The following is a 15118-nucleotide window of genomic DNA, read 5'->3' on the forward strand; positions in this document are numbered from 1 at the left end:
TTTTAAATCTCCCACACTGATTAAAGTCTTTGACTCTCAGTCAAGTGTCTGTGTGGGAAACCTGGTGATAGTGCAGACAAACCCTGAAAGGAGACAGAGGGTCCATGTGAAAAAGATACTGTAGTTAGTATTAGTGTGAGCGATATCAGCAGGGTGGTTTTATCCATGCAATAACAACCTCTACTCTCCACGGGATGTTTTTATGTTGCAGCTAAAACAAGGAAAGTGCCTCTGTGAGAGAAGCAACAGGCACTGTATCCTGGGGGGGGCAAGTGGGGAGGGTTTGGCTGAGCTGTCCCTGTCCAGGGTTTATGTTGGAGAGGTGGATAATTGAGGGAATTTTGAAAGATCACATGATTCTTTGATCTCTGTCTTCTGCTTATTAGTCATAGTCTCTGTTATGCCAAGGTACTGCCTTTTTTAATGTGTGTGTGTGTGTGTGTGTGTGTGTGTGTGTGTGTGTGTGTGTGTGTGTGTGTGTGTGTGTGTGTGTGTGTGTGTGTGTGTGTGTGTGTGTGTGTGTGTGTGTGTGTGTGTGTGTGTGTGTGTGTGTGTGTGTGTGTGTGTGTGTGTGTGTGTGTGTGTGTGTGTGTGTGTGTGTGTGTGTGTGTGTGTGTGTGTGTCCAGGGCAGTTTCAACCTTTTGGATCGCCAACCCCAACAACAATCTCATCAGCAATGCAGCTGCGGGTTCACAGGTAATAACATCATATGCGAATGCGAAGATATGCGTTAGGGCTCCCTTGTAAAAGAGATTTGATTATCTCAATGGGACATCACCTGGTAAAATAAAGGATAAATAAAAAAAAAAAAATGTAGTATATTATGTAAAGCTGCCGTGGCTTTGGTGTTCCTGAACTTTGCGCAATGAAAATGGAAGATTGTCATGCTCATATCAAATTGATCCATCAATAAAATGGGATTTAACTGGCTTTAGTGTCTGATAAAGGGGGTGCAACAACATAGTGAGACGAAGTAGAACACGAGGATCCCTCATCCCGTCTCTCAGCGTGGAGGTGCACTGCGGAGGGCTGTGTACTAATAATTGGTAGGGGGTATGCTTGTGATATTAAGGTTGTCTATTGCTATTGAACCATGAACTTGTAATGAACTATTGAGCTCATATGAACTCCTACACCTGGTTTATTCTTTCTGTGGGGCATGGTCTCACATGTAGTTATGACATCCTGCCCGGTTCTGCATATTGGTTTTATATGTTACTCCAGCGCTCCACCTACGGATGATGTGTGTATGAACCCCAGATAATTAAATTCCTGCTGTTGCCCAGCCGTACCACAAACGTGATTTATCACCTCATCTCTCTTCCTTCCTATTCCAGGATGCTGGCATATGGTTTGTGTTCCACAGCTCTTCCACCGGAGACTCTCATGGGCTGGTACCAGAGACCCGAGCAGAGCTCACTCCTCTGGGGATTTTTTACAACAACCGCGTACACTCCAACTTTAAGGTATCATCACTGGAGCTTATCTTTTTTTATTATCGGTGTAGCTTCAAGACAGTGTATGCTTTCTCTCCCATATACAGGCCAGTATTCCAGGTGCCAAACCCCTCAGTTTCGTCTCTGTCTGCTTCTGTGTTTTATAGAGACAAGAGAAATACAGTATTTATAACTTGTTAAAAAAGCATTGCACATAATTCCTTGCTTATTCACTTGGTTCTTGCCAAACGAGACATGGACACACACACACACACACACACGAGTAGGCTCTCCAATAGTGCTCTGTTGTGTAATGACAGAAGTCGGGCAGGTGAACTGTAAGTCCTTTGTTCAGTCTGACCAGAGCAGCCTCTCTTATAGAGGAAGGAGCCCCGAGGTTTAGACTATACATCGCTTATTCCACAGGACCAACTCGGAGCACAGGTTTACATACACATACAGAGATGTAACATTTTTCCTATAATTTACTTTACAATTCATTTTCTAAACATACAAAACTGATCCATATGTTATGGACTATGTAAATATACTTTTCCTTTTTATACACATACATTATTCACAGGAATTCTTCTTATTATTATTATCATACTTTTGTCTTCCTAGGCAGGGCTGTTCATTGATAAAAGAGTGAAGACCACCAATGCTAGTGCTGCCGACCCCCGGGAATACCTGTGTCTGGACAACAGTGCCAGGTGTGTATGTGTGTGCACACGTGTGTGCAATTGCATTTTACATTTTGAGCAAGTACACGGTCTAACATTTATAATGTGTAAAGAAATATAACCCCACCCCCTAACCCTTTTTTATTATTATTTTGGACATCTTGAGTAGTTAGTTATGAGTGTATGCAAATGGATAGTGTCTTACAACTGACACTATGGATGTACACTATACTGTACTCTATACTGTACATATTTTTGCACAACTTGTATAAATGCACTATCGGGGTGTTTATAGTGGCTGATCATATGCATCACGGTGTACAGTTGTACTATGTTAACATTTTGGTATGTGTGGTTTACTAATGTGTTTGTTGCATGCCACTGCCAATAACGGTTTGTGAATTAAGTTATTTATAGCCCCCCGCTGTACAGTACAGTATATCTTCTAGGATATGACCATTGACTGGGATAGATACTGTAGATAGCTTTACACTCGGTTACTGGATTTTAGTCGAAGGTCTGTCAGGTTTGTGTTGACAGAGAAAGCAAAGCTTCACAGATAGTTTCCACTCTCCCTACCCAAATACAGCCCTCAACTAGATGGAAAAAATCTTACGTGTCCACTGAGACTGCTGGCCACGCTGTGTGTGTGTCAGTGTATAAAAGAGAAGAGAGAGAGAGAGAGAGAGAGAGAGAGAGAGAGAGAATAAATAAATGTGTGCAGAGGAGAGAGAGAGACCAAACTTCCTTCTGATTTATGTAATCCTCTGACCTTTAAAAAAAAAAGAAAAAAACATCTCTGGATATCCATATATCCAGAGCATAAATACTGATGTTGATCGGAATTGAGTGACACCATTCTGCCTGAAAAACGACGATGAACCCTGTCCATTTTAGAAGACTACAAATCTCCTTTTCAGTTTGCATACAAGATATTTCGTAATCTAATGGGAAGATGGGGGATAAACCTTTTTGTATTTAAAAGGCAACTATTATATAACTATAAAAAAATTTCAGGATTATACTTGCATTTTGTGTTTGTACTAGAACATGTTTACATGCTTTAATATTAAAAAACAATTTTTCTCATACTGTCCATGGCTGCTGCACCTGTATTCACCCTCTGTATGAGACGCTCTGTAGGAGCACCTGTCTCTTTAATCCCTCCTCCCGAAAAAGACCAGTCTGCTCTGATTGGCCTGCACGCTTTCTGGAATCTCCAGAGCCTCCACGCCGTGTTCACTAGTTGAAGCTGGAGCTACTGCAACCGAGTATGTAGCAGGACTTTGTACTGTGAAAAATCCCCAATAAAGGCTTCTTAACCAAATATTACACAACCGGACGTTTCCCAGCAGTAAGGTGACCGGAATTTATGGAGAAATTACCAGCATTGGCCGAGATTACAGCTATGTCGTGTTAGCATGTTGCTAGCTACTTAATAGTTAGAAGTATTCTAACGTTAGATTGTAGTGGAACGAAGCAGCACTTTCTACCATCATAAATCACAGATAAAGGCTTCTGAACCAAACACTACCCAATCGGACATGTTTTAGCAGTAATGCGACCCGGAATTGAGAGAATTTAACAACATTGGCAGCCAAGATGATATGGTTTACTGCCATTAGCCATGTAGCTTTTTAGTTGGCAGTTGACACTAATAGAATATAGCAGCAATTTCTACAGTCAAAAATAAATAAATAGAGGAATTTAACAATACTGGCAGCCAAGGTGACACTGTTTACTGCCGTTAGCATGTAGTTACATGGGACAATGTTAAAACCGCAGTGGCTAAAAAAAAAATACAACAACTCTCCAGCCCTGTCTACTTGGAGCAGACGACCCATCATAGAAGGCCGGCTTAGAGTTGCAAAAGACTTAGCCGAGAGTAGAAAAAACTGTTGAAACCGGAGTGTTCAGAATAGTTGAAAATCTGAAAGTTTTAGCTCACAGGGATTCGTCTAAAATATGTTTACCTCAATTATATTTGTTTTGGCCACCTTTAACATGACATTCCAACATTATAACATTGTAGTTATGACAGAAAACACAAAAAAGCATGTGACCTTTAATGACACCATGTCCTCCTCTGCAATACCACCCGTGGTGTGCATTGTGGGAGGCAAAATGCATTGAAGTTTTCAGTCTCAAGAGTTCAACAGTGGGTCTTTAGACTTTTAGTCCAGTTAAAGTAAAATAAATTATGTTTGCACAGATTTATAGTAGGATGACGTTACGATTATCAGGTCACTCACAACCCTCCAGTAGTTAAATTGCTTACATCTATCTTGTGTGTGTGTTGTGCATTCGCCTTCATGAGGACCACATGTGCAGAAAAAGTAGGGGAAAATATGAGGTTTGACATTGTGCTAAGGGTGAAAACTACAGAGGTAATCAATGTAATTATTGCAAAGTCACAAGGTTGTTAAAGTGCTCATATTATGCTTTTTGGCTTTTCCCCTTACCTTTATGGTGTTATATATCTTTTTTGTGTTATAGGTTTAACAAAGTGAAAAAGTCCAAAGTCCACCCTAAAGGGACTTACCATCTCCAACAGAAAACACTGTTCACAAACTGCTCCAAACCGCTCTATTGTAGTCCAGCCTTTACTTCAGAGACCAACGTGCGTCACTTTGTAACACACGTTATAATGCTCACCTAGCTGCTAGTGTGGCTACTGCGCATGTGCGACTCCCAACAAGGATGGAACAGAAGTGAGATGCCTCAATGTGTAGTTAAAACAGAGAGCTCAACACACAGGGTACAATTATGAACTTGAAGATGAGCATAATATGAACACTTTAATAGAAACATGTTTTGTGTGTGTGTGTTTATCAGATTCCGACCACACCAGAATGCTGACCCTAGCCGTCCACGGGTGGCGGCAGTCATTGGCAATCTGATCTCCTTCAAGAACAACGACTTGGGAGCGTGGATACGGGGAGGTGACATCATCATCCAGGACTCTGGGTGAGACGACTCATAGGCTGCGATGTGATACATGTAATGTCTTCAAGAGAATTGAGCACTGGGGTGTTGACTGATGAAAAATGGAAAAACAATTGTGTCATCACAAAAACCTAAACTGTAAATCTCTGTGCTTTTTCGGTGGACAGGCTCATGGTATTTCAATAACAGACAATGCACTAACATATTTCCTTAATCTGAACAGATTTGCAGACAATGGAGTGGGATTGTCCTTTGCCAGGTGCGTACTTCTAAACTCGGGTCCAAGCAGTGTCATGATTTTATTCATATTTATTCCATATTTGCTTTTCATATCTCCCTGCCAGATGAACTTGCCAAAAACACGTGTGATCCATTGCTAGATACTGACACTTTAAATGTCTTGTGTCACAAGCATCTCTTTCCTGATTAATGTTTTTTTCAAAACCTCTTTCAAACCTAAATAAAAAAGCAAGCAATTGTCCTGTACTAATATGTCTTTGTTAAGTTGTCAAATGTTTGCACATGTGATATAAATCTATATTCGCCCGTATCTCCTCCTTGCTCTCCAGCGATGGCAGCTACCCGAAAGATGAAGGCTCCAGCCAGGAGGTGACACAGTCTCTGTTTGTGGGTGAAAGCCGAAACCGAGGGACCAACGGAGGACAGAATAAATACTGGGGTGTAGGAGGGACTGATGCAAAGATGAGGACTCTGCCTAGAAACAGGTGAGGAGGAGAAAACCGAGGGAGGAATAAGCTGTTGAAAGGATAGGGAAGGAAAGATACATGTGAGGAAAATCAAACTGAGTTCTCTCAGGAATTGCAGGGGATGGTGTTGGGAGGAGTTGGCGAAGAAAAATATACTGGAATAAACAAACAAGGAAGAGTGAGCCAGCGAGGCAATCAGGTAGTTGGACAGATGGACAGCTGAGGCTGCTGCAGCTGCTTTAAGCAGTCGGTGGACTTGTGAAAGGAAGTTCTGTTTTGACTGACTTCCCTCTAGTGATATTTTAAGCAGTTTATGAAAAACTGTGGTGGCAACACTTGCGTGGTTTCGTAGAAAGGAATTACTCATGTAGCATTTGATTTCTTAAGAGCAAGGAGATAGTTGCAGGCTTTTTTTTTGGCTCCTATTAATTTCAGCTGGATGTCACGGTTTACTTTCTTTTGTTTCTATTGTTTGTACCAGACAAATGTTTTGTGTTGCACTACCTGTGCCTCCCTGACAGTGCCTTAGATAGGACTTCCATTATGAGGACGTTTATAGAGCCTCTCCATGCTGTAATGCAATGTCTGACTAAGTGGACAATCCCTAATGAGACCAGAGTTTTGAGCTTTATGTCCCTTCAGGGACGCCTTACAGTTCTCTCTGTCTTTCTCTCTCTCTCATTACAGAGATTGTTAAACGAAAGGAGCGTACCATCAACTAGAGACTGATAAATAGCTGCCTTTTTAGTTTTAAATGCTAGGGTTTATGTCAGTTTGTGACCACTGTCACCACTGTGTACAACTTTACAGCCATTTTACAGGCTTCCTGACCGCACTGTGACATCTGGCACAATCAGTTTGTTTGTTGTCATCATCGTGGTTACTGGCGGAGCTGCTGACACACATTTTTTTTCTTGCCAAAAGAGAATGGACAGTTCCACTAAAATGTTTGGCTAATTTGAGATCCTTTAATTAAAGTTCAATACGGTTTGCTTAATAGCAATAACGACTTAGATCCTTGTCTAAGGGAAAGTAAAAACTCAAAACAGACTGAGTGATGCTGGAAAATATTGGTTAATTCTTCTCTATAATTATTATCCAAGGTTGTCTTTTTAACTTAACAAGCTTCGCTTTTTCCATATCTATATACAATTACCGTTAGTTGTGTGACACACTATTTGCACTGGGAAAGAAAAAGTATTTTCAACTATAATTCTCTTTACTAAGATTGTATTTGTAGTTTTTCTTTTATGATTGATGTTAAAATCATTTATCACATTACTAATGTTAAGTAATTTTTGGCGGAACCATTGAAATTATGAAATGACCTATATAGGCCCATATGACCAAGAATTATGGAGCATGTCATGTCTTAGGCAGTTGATGTCTTGCACCCTAGTGAGCTCATAGTCTGGCTGAAATGTGTTTTATGTTTTTAATACCATGTCCCTCTGAAACTCCTTTTTTTTTCTTTCTTTTTTAAGTTTTGGGTTTTAGCCAATCCATGACTAAACCCTGTGGTCATTCATTTGAATGCTGGTCTCTTTACTCTTATCTGTATTTTCTCCCATTTTATTTATTATCTGCTTTATTGTATGTATCCACTTGTCTTATCGTGGATTATTCTCCGCTCCCTCTCTGTAGGACGTTCCCAATCCGAGGTTTCCAGATCTATGATGGGCCGGTGCGGCTTACACGGAGTACGTTTCGTGGCTTTGTCCCCACACCGGAGCGTTATACCAGCGCCGTGGGATTCAACCTGAAGAACACCTGGCAGCTCACCCCACGAAACAACCTGTCGCAGCTCAACTTCCAATCCACTGTGAGTTAACATCTATTTTTGACAACTAGGCACGTTCTCCAGTTACTGAGGAATACATGACCCGCTGAGACTGAGGGACAACACAGAGATGTCCATAGGAAGCAGTTCAACCCTACGCTTAGTTACATTCTATTTACAGTATTATGGTATATTGTTTCATGTTTTTAATTGTGATCTGCTTTTAATATGCTTATAATAGCTCAGTGTTTTCCATAGGTTGACTGCTTCGGGGGCGGGTTGTGGGCCCTGGGGGAAGGCGTGGGTCAGTGGTGCTCTGCTGCAGAATTAATATAGGGGAAACACTGTAGCTCATAACAGCCAAATGACTCAAATTTCCCTCCCTGCGTGTCTTGTTTAGCCATATGACTTGGGGTTATGTTACATTTTAGGGTAAATACTGCTGCATTCACATGGATTCCGCCAGACGGCAAACCAGATATCATTGTAGTGGACAAGAGCAGGATGGTCAAAATCAAATGAGGCCGGCAGAGAATACCGGCAATGGTAACGGTAGGCGGCATTGCCGTTCCAATTTAAAATATTTTAACTTTTGATGTCCTCTGCGACGGAATTGACAATCGGATGTTATATAGCGAGGAGCTAATAATTTTCTTGCAACAACACCCAGAATTGTATATGCCCAGAGCTTGAAATCCTACCAAGACATTACAAGAAGCTGCATGATTTACTAGAATGATTACGTGAAAAAAATAGACACAATAATTGTATTTCATACATTTTATTCCGGTTTTTCATTTTTATTTTTTGTTAACAATACGACATCGCCGGATGTCGTCATGCGTGTTTTGTTTCCCAGTCCTGCCATTCCGTCGGACTCTTTGTTTGTTTTCCAGTGCCGTCCAAAAGGTGTTATATATATATATATATATATATATATATATATATATATATATATATATATATATATATATATATATATATATATATATATATATATATATATATATATATATATATATATATATATATATATATATATATATAATGTTATCATGTCTGCATGAATCCATGTGAATGCAGTAGCATGACTCTTGATGGCTTCTGTTCAAGCATTGCATTTTTGGCCAGCTCTTTTTTCATTCTCTCTTCCTTCCGCTCCATCTATGCCTCTAACTTTGTGATGCGTTTTTTTTTTCCTGGTCTGGTTGTGAACACTCCTTGGACGGACAGCTTTTTTTATTCATCTTAGTTTTTTACCTTTAACACCTCACTTTGTGTTCCTCCTCTTGGTACACTGGGACTGGTTCCCCCTTTGGCAGTTTGCTCTTATTTGTGTTTCATCCCTATAACTATCCCCTCATTTGAAGCATCGGTTAGACAGAAAAAGGGAGAAGAAAAGGGGAGCCCCTTCTGAGACAGGCCTGTGGAGAAATCATTGTAAATCACTGGTGCCCTCTTGTGATGGTATAGTACATTGTACTGCTTTTAATTATATGTGATTTCAAGAAGCCTCTCCCGCTCATCAATGCTCTTTTTTTTTTTTTTTTCCTTCATATATTTTATTGGATACAGCATTCAAACAATATTTGCAACATAGTACAATATAAGTCTCTATTTTGTGTTTTCAGAATGAACAATTCTTCAAAACAGATGTCCTTTTGCGGTTTCATCAATGCTCATTATTGTCTTAAAGTTTTAGTGTGTAACTTTTTGATCGCTTTTGTGCGATCACGGAAGGCTTGTATCATGTAGACGCGCCAACAGTGTTGTTGTCATTACTTACCGAAACTACGCACTATAGCTTAAAGCGTAAACATTTTCAGTTCCAGTAAATGGCAGCTGCATCGAAAAAGAGCACTCCTAACAAACATTTACCAGAGGTGGCTCTTAGGCAAAGCAGTAACACCCTGAATTGATCCATAGTGCTAAAATGTACTGTATATGGTGGCATTCCCGACACTCTTGCTAATAACATCCTCAGGTGGATCTGCGGGCGTTCTTTGGCCGCCCCGGGCAGTGGTTCGAAGAGAACGACCTGGATGGCGACAAAACCTCCCTCTTCCACGATGTGGACGGGTCTGTAACCGGCTACACAGACACCTACGTCGGCAGAGCGGACAATTACCTGATCCAACATCCTGGCTGTGTGAACGTGTCCCAGTGGAATGGAGTGATCTGCAGCGGCCGCTACTCTCAGGTACGGCATGTCGGCGGACAACATCTAATTCTTGTCGCTCTGTCCTTCCGATGTAAAACTCCTCCTGACTCCTGCACTCCACCACATCCTCTTAATAGGGGTGTGTGTGTGTGTGTGTGTGTGTGTGTGTGTGTGTGTGTGTGTGTGTGTGTGTGTGTGTGTGTGTGTGTGTGTGTGTGTGTGTGTGTGTGTGTGTGTGTGTGTGTGTGTGTGTGTGTGTGTGTGTGTGTGTGTGTGTGTGTGTGTGTGTGTGTGTGTGTGTGTGTGTGTGTGTGTGTGTGTGTGTGTGTGTGTGTGTGTGTGTGTGTGTGTGTGTGTGTGTGTGTCGTTTTGGCAAGAACCAAGTGAATAAGCAAAGAATTATGTGCAAAGCTTTTTTAACAAGTTATAAATACTGTATTTGTGTGACTATTACTACAGGGTAACGGTTGGTGAACATGTAAATACACCAGAAATCGTTAAAATAGGAAATAAACATGTTAAATTCTCATAGAAGGGAAGAACATTGAAAATATAGCTTTCACTCTTCACGGACACACACAGTGGGCCAGATGTACTAACCCTTTTGCGCCCACTTCAGGAGGTAAAAGCGCAGACTGCCTGTTGCGGGAACTGAAAATGGCAAATTGCGCATTTCCGTGTCATGCATATGCATTCATGGGAGGGTCAAGGGGAAAGTGGGAGTTTCCCATAAAGAGATTGGAGGGGAACAAAAAGTACGCCTAATTATGTGACAGCCCGTGACAGAGTGCCTCTATTTTGCGGTGAAAATTCCCCACCTCTTAAAAGCAGGTGTAAACCAGCCGCAAGCGGTTACCTTGCATATGCCTCCTGGTGAAATGGCAGCAGTAATCTGAGCAAGACGAAAACATAGGCCAAGGAGACGAGCTGAAAGGATTTTTGCCACAAGGATCACACTTTTCCAGTTGAGTGAGAGCGAAATCATTAAGCGTTACAGATTAAGCAGCCACGCAGTGTAACAGTTACTGGAAGAAATCAAAGATGACATCGAATCTCCGATTCAGCATTCACATTCCAGCAGTTGTTAAACTCCTCGCTAAATTACAGATATTGGCACCAGGATCATTTCAAACAGTGATAGCATCAGCAGTGGGAATATCGCAGTATAGCACCAGTACTTAACGCTTTGCTACAGCGCAATTTACGGTATAGTGGGCGGAGAAAGACGCTGATTACCCGATGGTAAATACGACGTAAGCTGAAGTATCGCAGCGTGCGCTTTCTGCGGGTTGGACGTGGCGCTGATAACGCTACATTCGCAAATGTACGTACATCTGACCCAGAATGTACACACTCTTTCACTGCTTGTTGCATCTGACGAAGCATACTGTCTCTTAATTGCCACGTAGCGATAAAGTACCTGCACAGGCAACAGCTTCCCCTACTGACCAAATGGCCATACCACTTTTAAATCAGAGGGATGTTTGAATGCTGTCTCATGGAGCATGTCGGGGAATTCAGCACAATCCTTCGAAGGTAAAACTCCTCCTGAGCCCTGCACTCCACCACCCCCTCTTCTCCTTCAGGTGTACATCCAGACCCAGGGAGCCCCCAGCCTCAGTTTATCCATCAGCAGAGATGAATACCCTAATGCTCCTCTGGTACTGAGGGGGATTAACAGCCAGGTGGCGCAGTCTCAGCAGTACCAGCCCATCCTGATGATGAGCAAGAGCTACACGCTGCACTGGAGTGGACCGGCACCCCGAGAGGTTGTCCTCTCTCTCATCAACTTTGACAAGTGAGTACCAAGAAGCAGCAGTGGGTTTGTGTGTATGTCATTAAGTAAAGTGTATTTCTAGAGTCCATTTAAACACAGCTTAAGGTGTGTTTAAAAAGGCCAGAGAGTAAAAATGTGTCTTCAGCCTAGATTTAAAAAGAAATTGTGCGTGATGCAACGTCTCTCTCTTTCTTCCACTCAGAGATGACTGGGTGCTGGTGGGACTCTGTTACCCATCAGACACCACATTTCAGATTATGGCCGACCTCAACGATAGGCAAAGCAACACCTTTGATGACCTCACAGACTACGGCACTGTGCCATCCATCGCAGAGCTGGAGAAGAGGCCGATGGAGCGGAAGTACTTCTTTGACCGACCTGTTGGGTGAGAACAAACCAAACCCAATCCTCTCTTTTAGATTATGTTCTAGGCGTTTTGGCCTTTATTTGATAGGACAGCTGTAGACAGGAAATGGGGGAGAGAGAGGGGTAAGACATGCAGCAAAGGGCCGCAGGTCGGAACCGAACCCCGGGCCGCTGCGGTAAGGATTGAGCCTTGGTACATGGGGCGCACGCTCTACCAGGTGAGCTACCAGGGCGCCCCAGAAATTTATATTTTTAGATAAAACAGATGTTGAGGAAGTTGTCCTTGGGGAGTAATAAATTGCAGAATATTGCAAAATGTGTAAAATCACAATATCGTATCGCGATAATATCGTATTGTGAGGCCTCTAGTGAGTCCCACCCCTACTCTCTAGCAGTATGTTTAAAAAAAGAAGTGGGTTAAGCTTTAAGAGATTGCCTTGGTTTTTAATCCTGAATTGCATTAACCTTCTCACACTGATAGCGGAGTAGTCTGAAACTTCTCACTTCTTTCATCCCTTTTTTTTTTTTTTTGTCTCTCTGAGGCTTCCTGATATCCTGCAGTTTATTAAACTGACTATTTCTCCACTTCTCCTCCGATCACACCCAGCTTGTTGTGGCTCTACCTTCGGGCCCGGCACGGGCGTGACGGCCAAAGCTACTGTTCAGCGAAAGGCTGCGAAAGAGTGAAAGTCATGGCCACCACGTCCTCCAAACAGACCTGTAACTGTACGGCCAAGGCCTACCCCAAGTACTCCAAGACACCCTCAGCGGTGGTGCCTATGCCGGCCCTCAGTACACAAGCCTGCAAAGACTGTGGCGCTAAACAAGTATGTGAGCTACGTTTTCAGATGACGTCCGTTCATCCACTTCAAAACCCAAGCCACCATTGCTGACCAATGTGTCTCTGTGTCAGCTTGTGTTTTCCAGTGAGCCGTGGACCTCCTACCTCCAGACACAAGTCAAGTCTCTCAGCGGCAAAGAGCAGCAGCGAGGAGATAACCGCTCCTTTATCACTGTGAGCATGCCAGGCCTCAAGTACAAAAACAAATCCAAACGCATTACCTTAACTATGTCTTGAATGTGTGAATCAAGGTTTGTTTAACTTTTTTTTTTTTTTTTTTTTCTCCCTGTCACCTGCCAGGTGAATGAGGTGACCATGTTTTTCTCTCACCCTGGGTATTTCCTGGTGACGGTGGACGCCTGCTCCGGGAAGGTCACAAAGAAAACCTCATTTACCAAGATGGATGCCAAGATGGAGCAGTACCTAAAAACTGGAATCCCAAAGAGGTGAAGCCAGGGAAAATACGATAACACTGCTCACAGCACAAAGTTTGCTTTTCTTGCACACTACTTTGCACTATTACTTTTTGCACTTTACATCCCACTCCATGTGTACTTGTCTTGATATTATGTGTTATTTGTATTTTTGTATGTTGTATTGATATGTGCCTATATGTATATTGTTGTCTCTATTGTACAGTATGTGTCTATATTACTATTTGTCTGCTGAATGTTTACTGCTATATGTCTATTTGTTGAATGTATAGAGAGTTAACATCTACAAAAGTCAAATTCCTTGTGTATGTTAGTCTATAAGCCAATAAAACTGATTCTGACAAGGACATCAAAATCTCATCAAGGTATCAAAATCTAAGACAAATATGTCCTATTTAGTATAAATATACAGCAGCCCAGTTTAGGAGAGTTGTGCACATTCTTGCTTAATTTACAGACCTGTTTTGTTTCTCCAACAGTTCTATAGTGCTCATGGCGACAAGAGGTCAACCAGAAGGCTTGGTGGGTGTAGCATCGTATCTGGTCTCTTTTGGTTTGGCCAAACCTGCTGATCTGCACAGTAAAGGTTAGTGATGTGCTTAACACTCCCCCCCCCACCCCCTTTTTTTCTTTGTCCATCTAGTTGCTGTATTTTGAGTCAAAGTCTCTCTTTCTCATACACGTGTTATTGCTGCCTCTCACCGCAGAGAGTCTGGCACTTTGGGGGTTCCAGGGTGGTTCTTCACCCCCTCCGTGGGTCTCGCTACAAGCCGGACACGGGGATGAGTTCCTGGGGCTGCAGGAGCGGTACTTGCCTCTGGGTTTGGAGGCGTACGGCTGTACGCCACCTGCAGCCCACACGCACAAAGACCTGGAGCTACTCAAAACAGCCACGGGACTACAATGACCAATGTGAACGTTAACAACTTAACTACCCAGAACACTCTTGCACACAGATACATAAACACACGCAACCAGCTGATGAATGTGAACTGCTGAACCTTTAATTTATTAACAATGGCAAAGATGTTTACCGATTTCAAGTAGAGACAAGGTTTTGTAAGGTTTTTTTTTTTTTGTGCGCGTGTGTAAGTGGAAGAATGCCTTGGGGCCATTGAGTCAATGCACTTTCCTTTTTAAAGACCCAACTTGCCTTATCAGCCAAAGTGATCGAATGGAGCTTTACAATAACTCAGTTTATCTTTTTGTTTATCTTGGAACAGAAGACAAACCAACCCAAAGCAACTTTTAACATCTACTTACCCATCTTATTATTTATTATGTAGTTCATTAAAATCCAGTGAATTGAGTCTCAATGCATTAGATGCACACAAGCCAGGAGGACATTATGAAATTATGAGAATAAATTGCCTTGTCCCTGAAATGAGACTATGTTCGATTAGAACAGAGAATGAAACAAGATGGATTAGATGAGCTCAGGTCAAAGGGAAATAATGAAAATAAATGCCATTGCATCTGAGAATGAAACCGCACTATTGAGCCAAAAATGAACATGTAGTAAACAGAGCCAGTGTGCCATTAAGATGCAAAACACCTATATTTTAAAACCAAGTCTAACAAGCCATATTCATATTTAAATGGTTAAAGAAACAAAGGGTAGTTTGCAGTGACGTTAATCTTGCCTTTGTACATAAAAAAAAAAATTAAATAGATAAAGTATTACTTTGTAGGCCATAACTCTTTCTACCAATCTTCACACATCGTTTAGCTTTTTAGTTGATGTCTGTAACAACTGAATCTTTAACTGGAAAACCTCCTCTGATCATCGTGCAGCTGTACAACTTTAAGCACCTTTTTTTTTTTTTTTTTACGGATTCCTACATGGACTTACTGGATCTTTTTATCTGATATTCGTATTTATCTCTTCACAGTGATGGCATGTCACGTGCTGGCCACATGTTCAGCACAAATATACCTATGCATCACTTTTCTTTTTTTGTCGTTTCCTCAAACAGAATTGACTGT

The 15118-nt window shown here is 41.9% G+C and overlaps 1 protein-coding gene across 3 annotated transcripts in view; it reads left to right on the top strand.

Moving 5' to 3' along the window:
• Window positions 1–14796, top strand: part of cemip2 (cell migration inducing hyaluronidase 2) — a 38216-nt gene extending 23420 nt beyond the window's left edge. For 2 of the 3 annotated variants that reach the window (XM_028577877.1, XM_028577878.1), the window contains 15 exons: window positions 628–697; window positions 1339–1467; window positions 2062–2150; window positions 4956–5087; window positions 5290–5325; window positions 5636–5791; window positions 7418–7595; window positions 9538–9753; window positions 11301–11512; window positions 11694–11876; window positions 12465–12684; window positions 12771–12872; window positions 12999–13144; window positions 13612–13718; window positions 13840–14796. In XM_028577877.1, coding sequence (XP_028433678.1) covers window positions 628–697; window positions 1339–1467; window positions 2062–2150; window positions 4956–5087; window positions 5290–5325; window positions 5636–5791; window positions 7418–7595; window positions 9538–9753; window positions 11301–11512; window positions 11694–11876; window positions 12465–12684; window positions 12771–12872; window positions 12999–13144; window positions 13612–13718; window positions 13840–14039 — 2176 coding nt within the window. In that variant the 3' untranslated portion in view covers window positions 14040–14796. Of the gene's footprint in view, window positions 1–627; window positions 698–1338; window positions 1468–2061; window positions 2151–4955; window positions 5088–5289; window positions 5326–5635; window positions 5792–7417; window positions 7596–9537; window positions 9754–11300; window positions 11513–11693; window positions 11877–12464; window positions 12685–12770; window positions 12873–12998; window positions 13145–13611; window positions 13724–13839 lie in introns of those variants that run through there. The other variant, XM_028577879.1, reaches the window with a different exon arrangement.
• The last annotated feature ends 322 nt before the right edge of the window (window positions 14797–15118 follow it).

Source organism: Perca flavescens, chromosome 5 (assembly GCF_004354835.1).
Source record: "Perca flavescens isolate YP-PL-M2 chromosome 5, PFLA_1.0, whole genome shotgun sequence".
Lineage (NCBI taxonomy): Eukaryota > Metazoa > Chordata > Actinopteri > Perciformes > Percidae > Perca > Perca flavescens.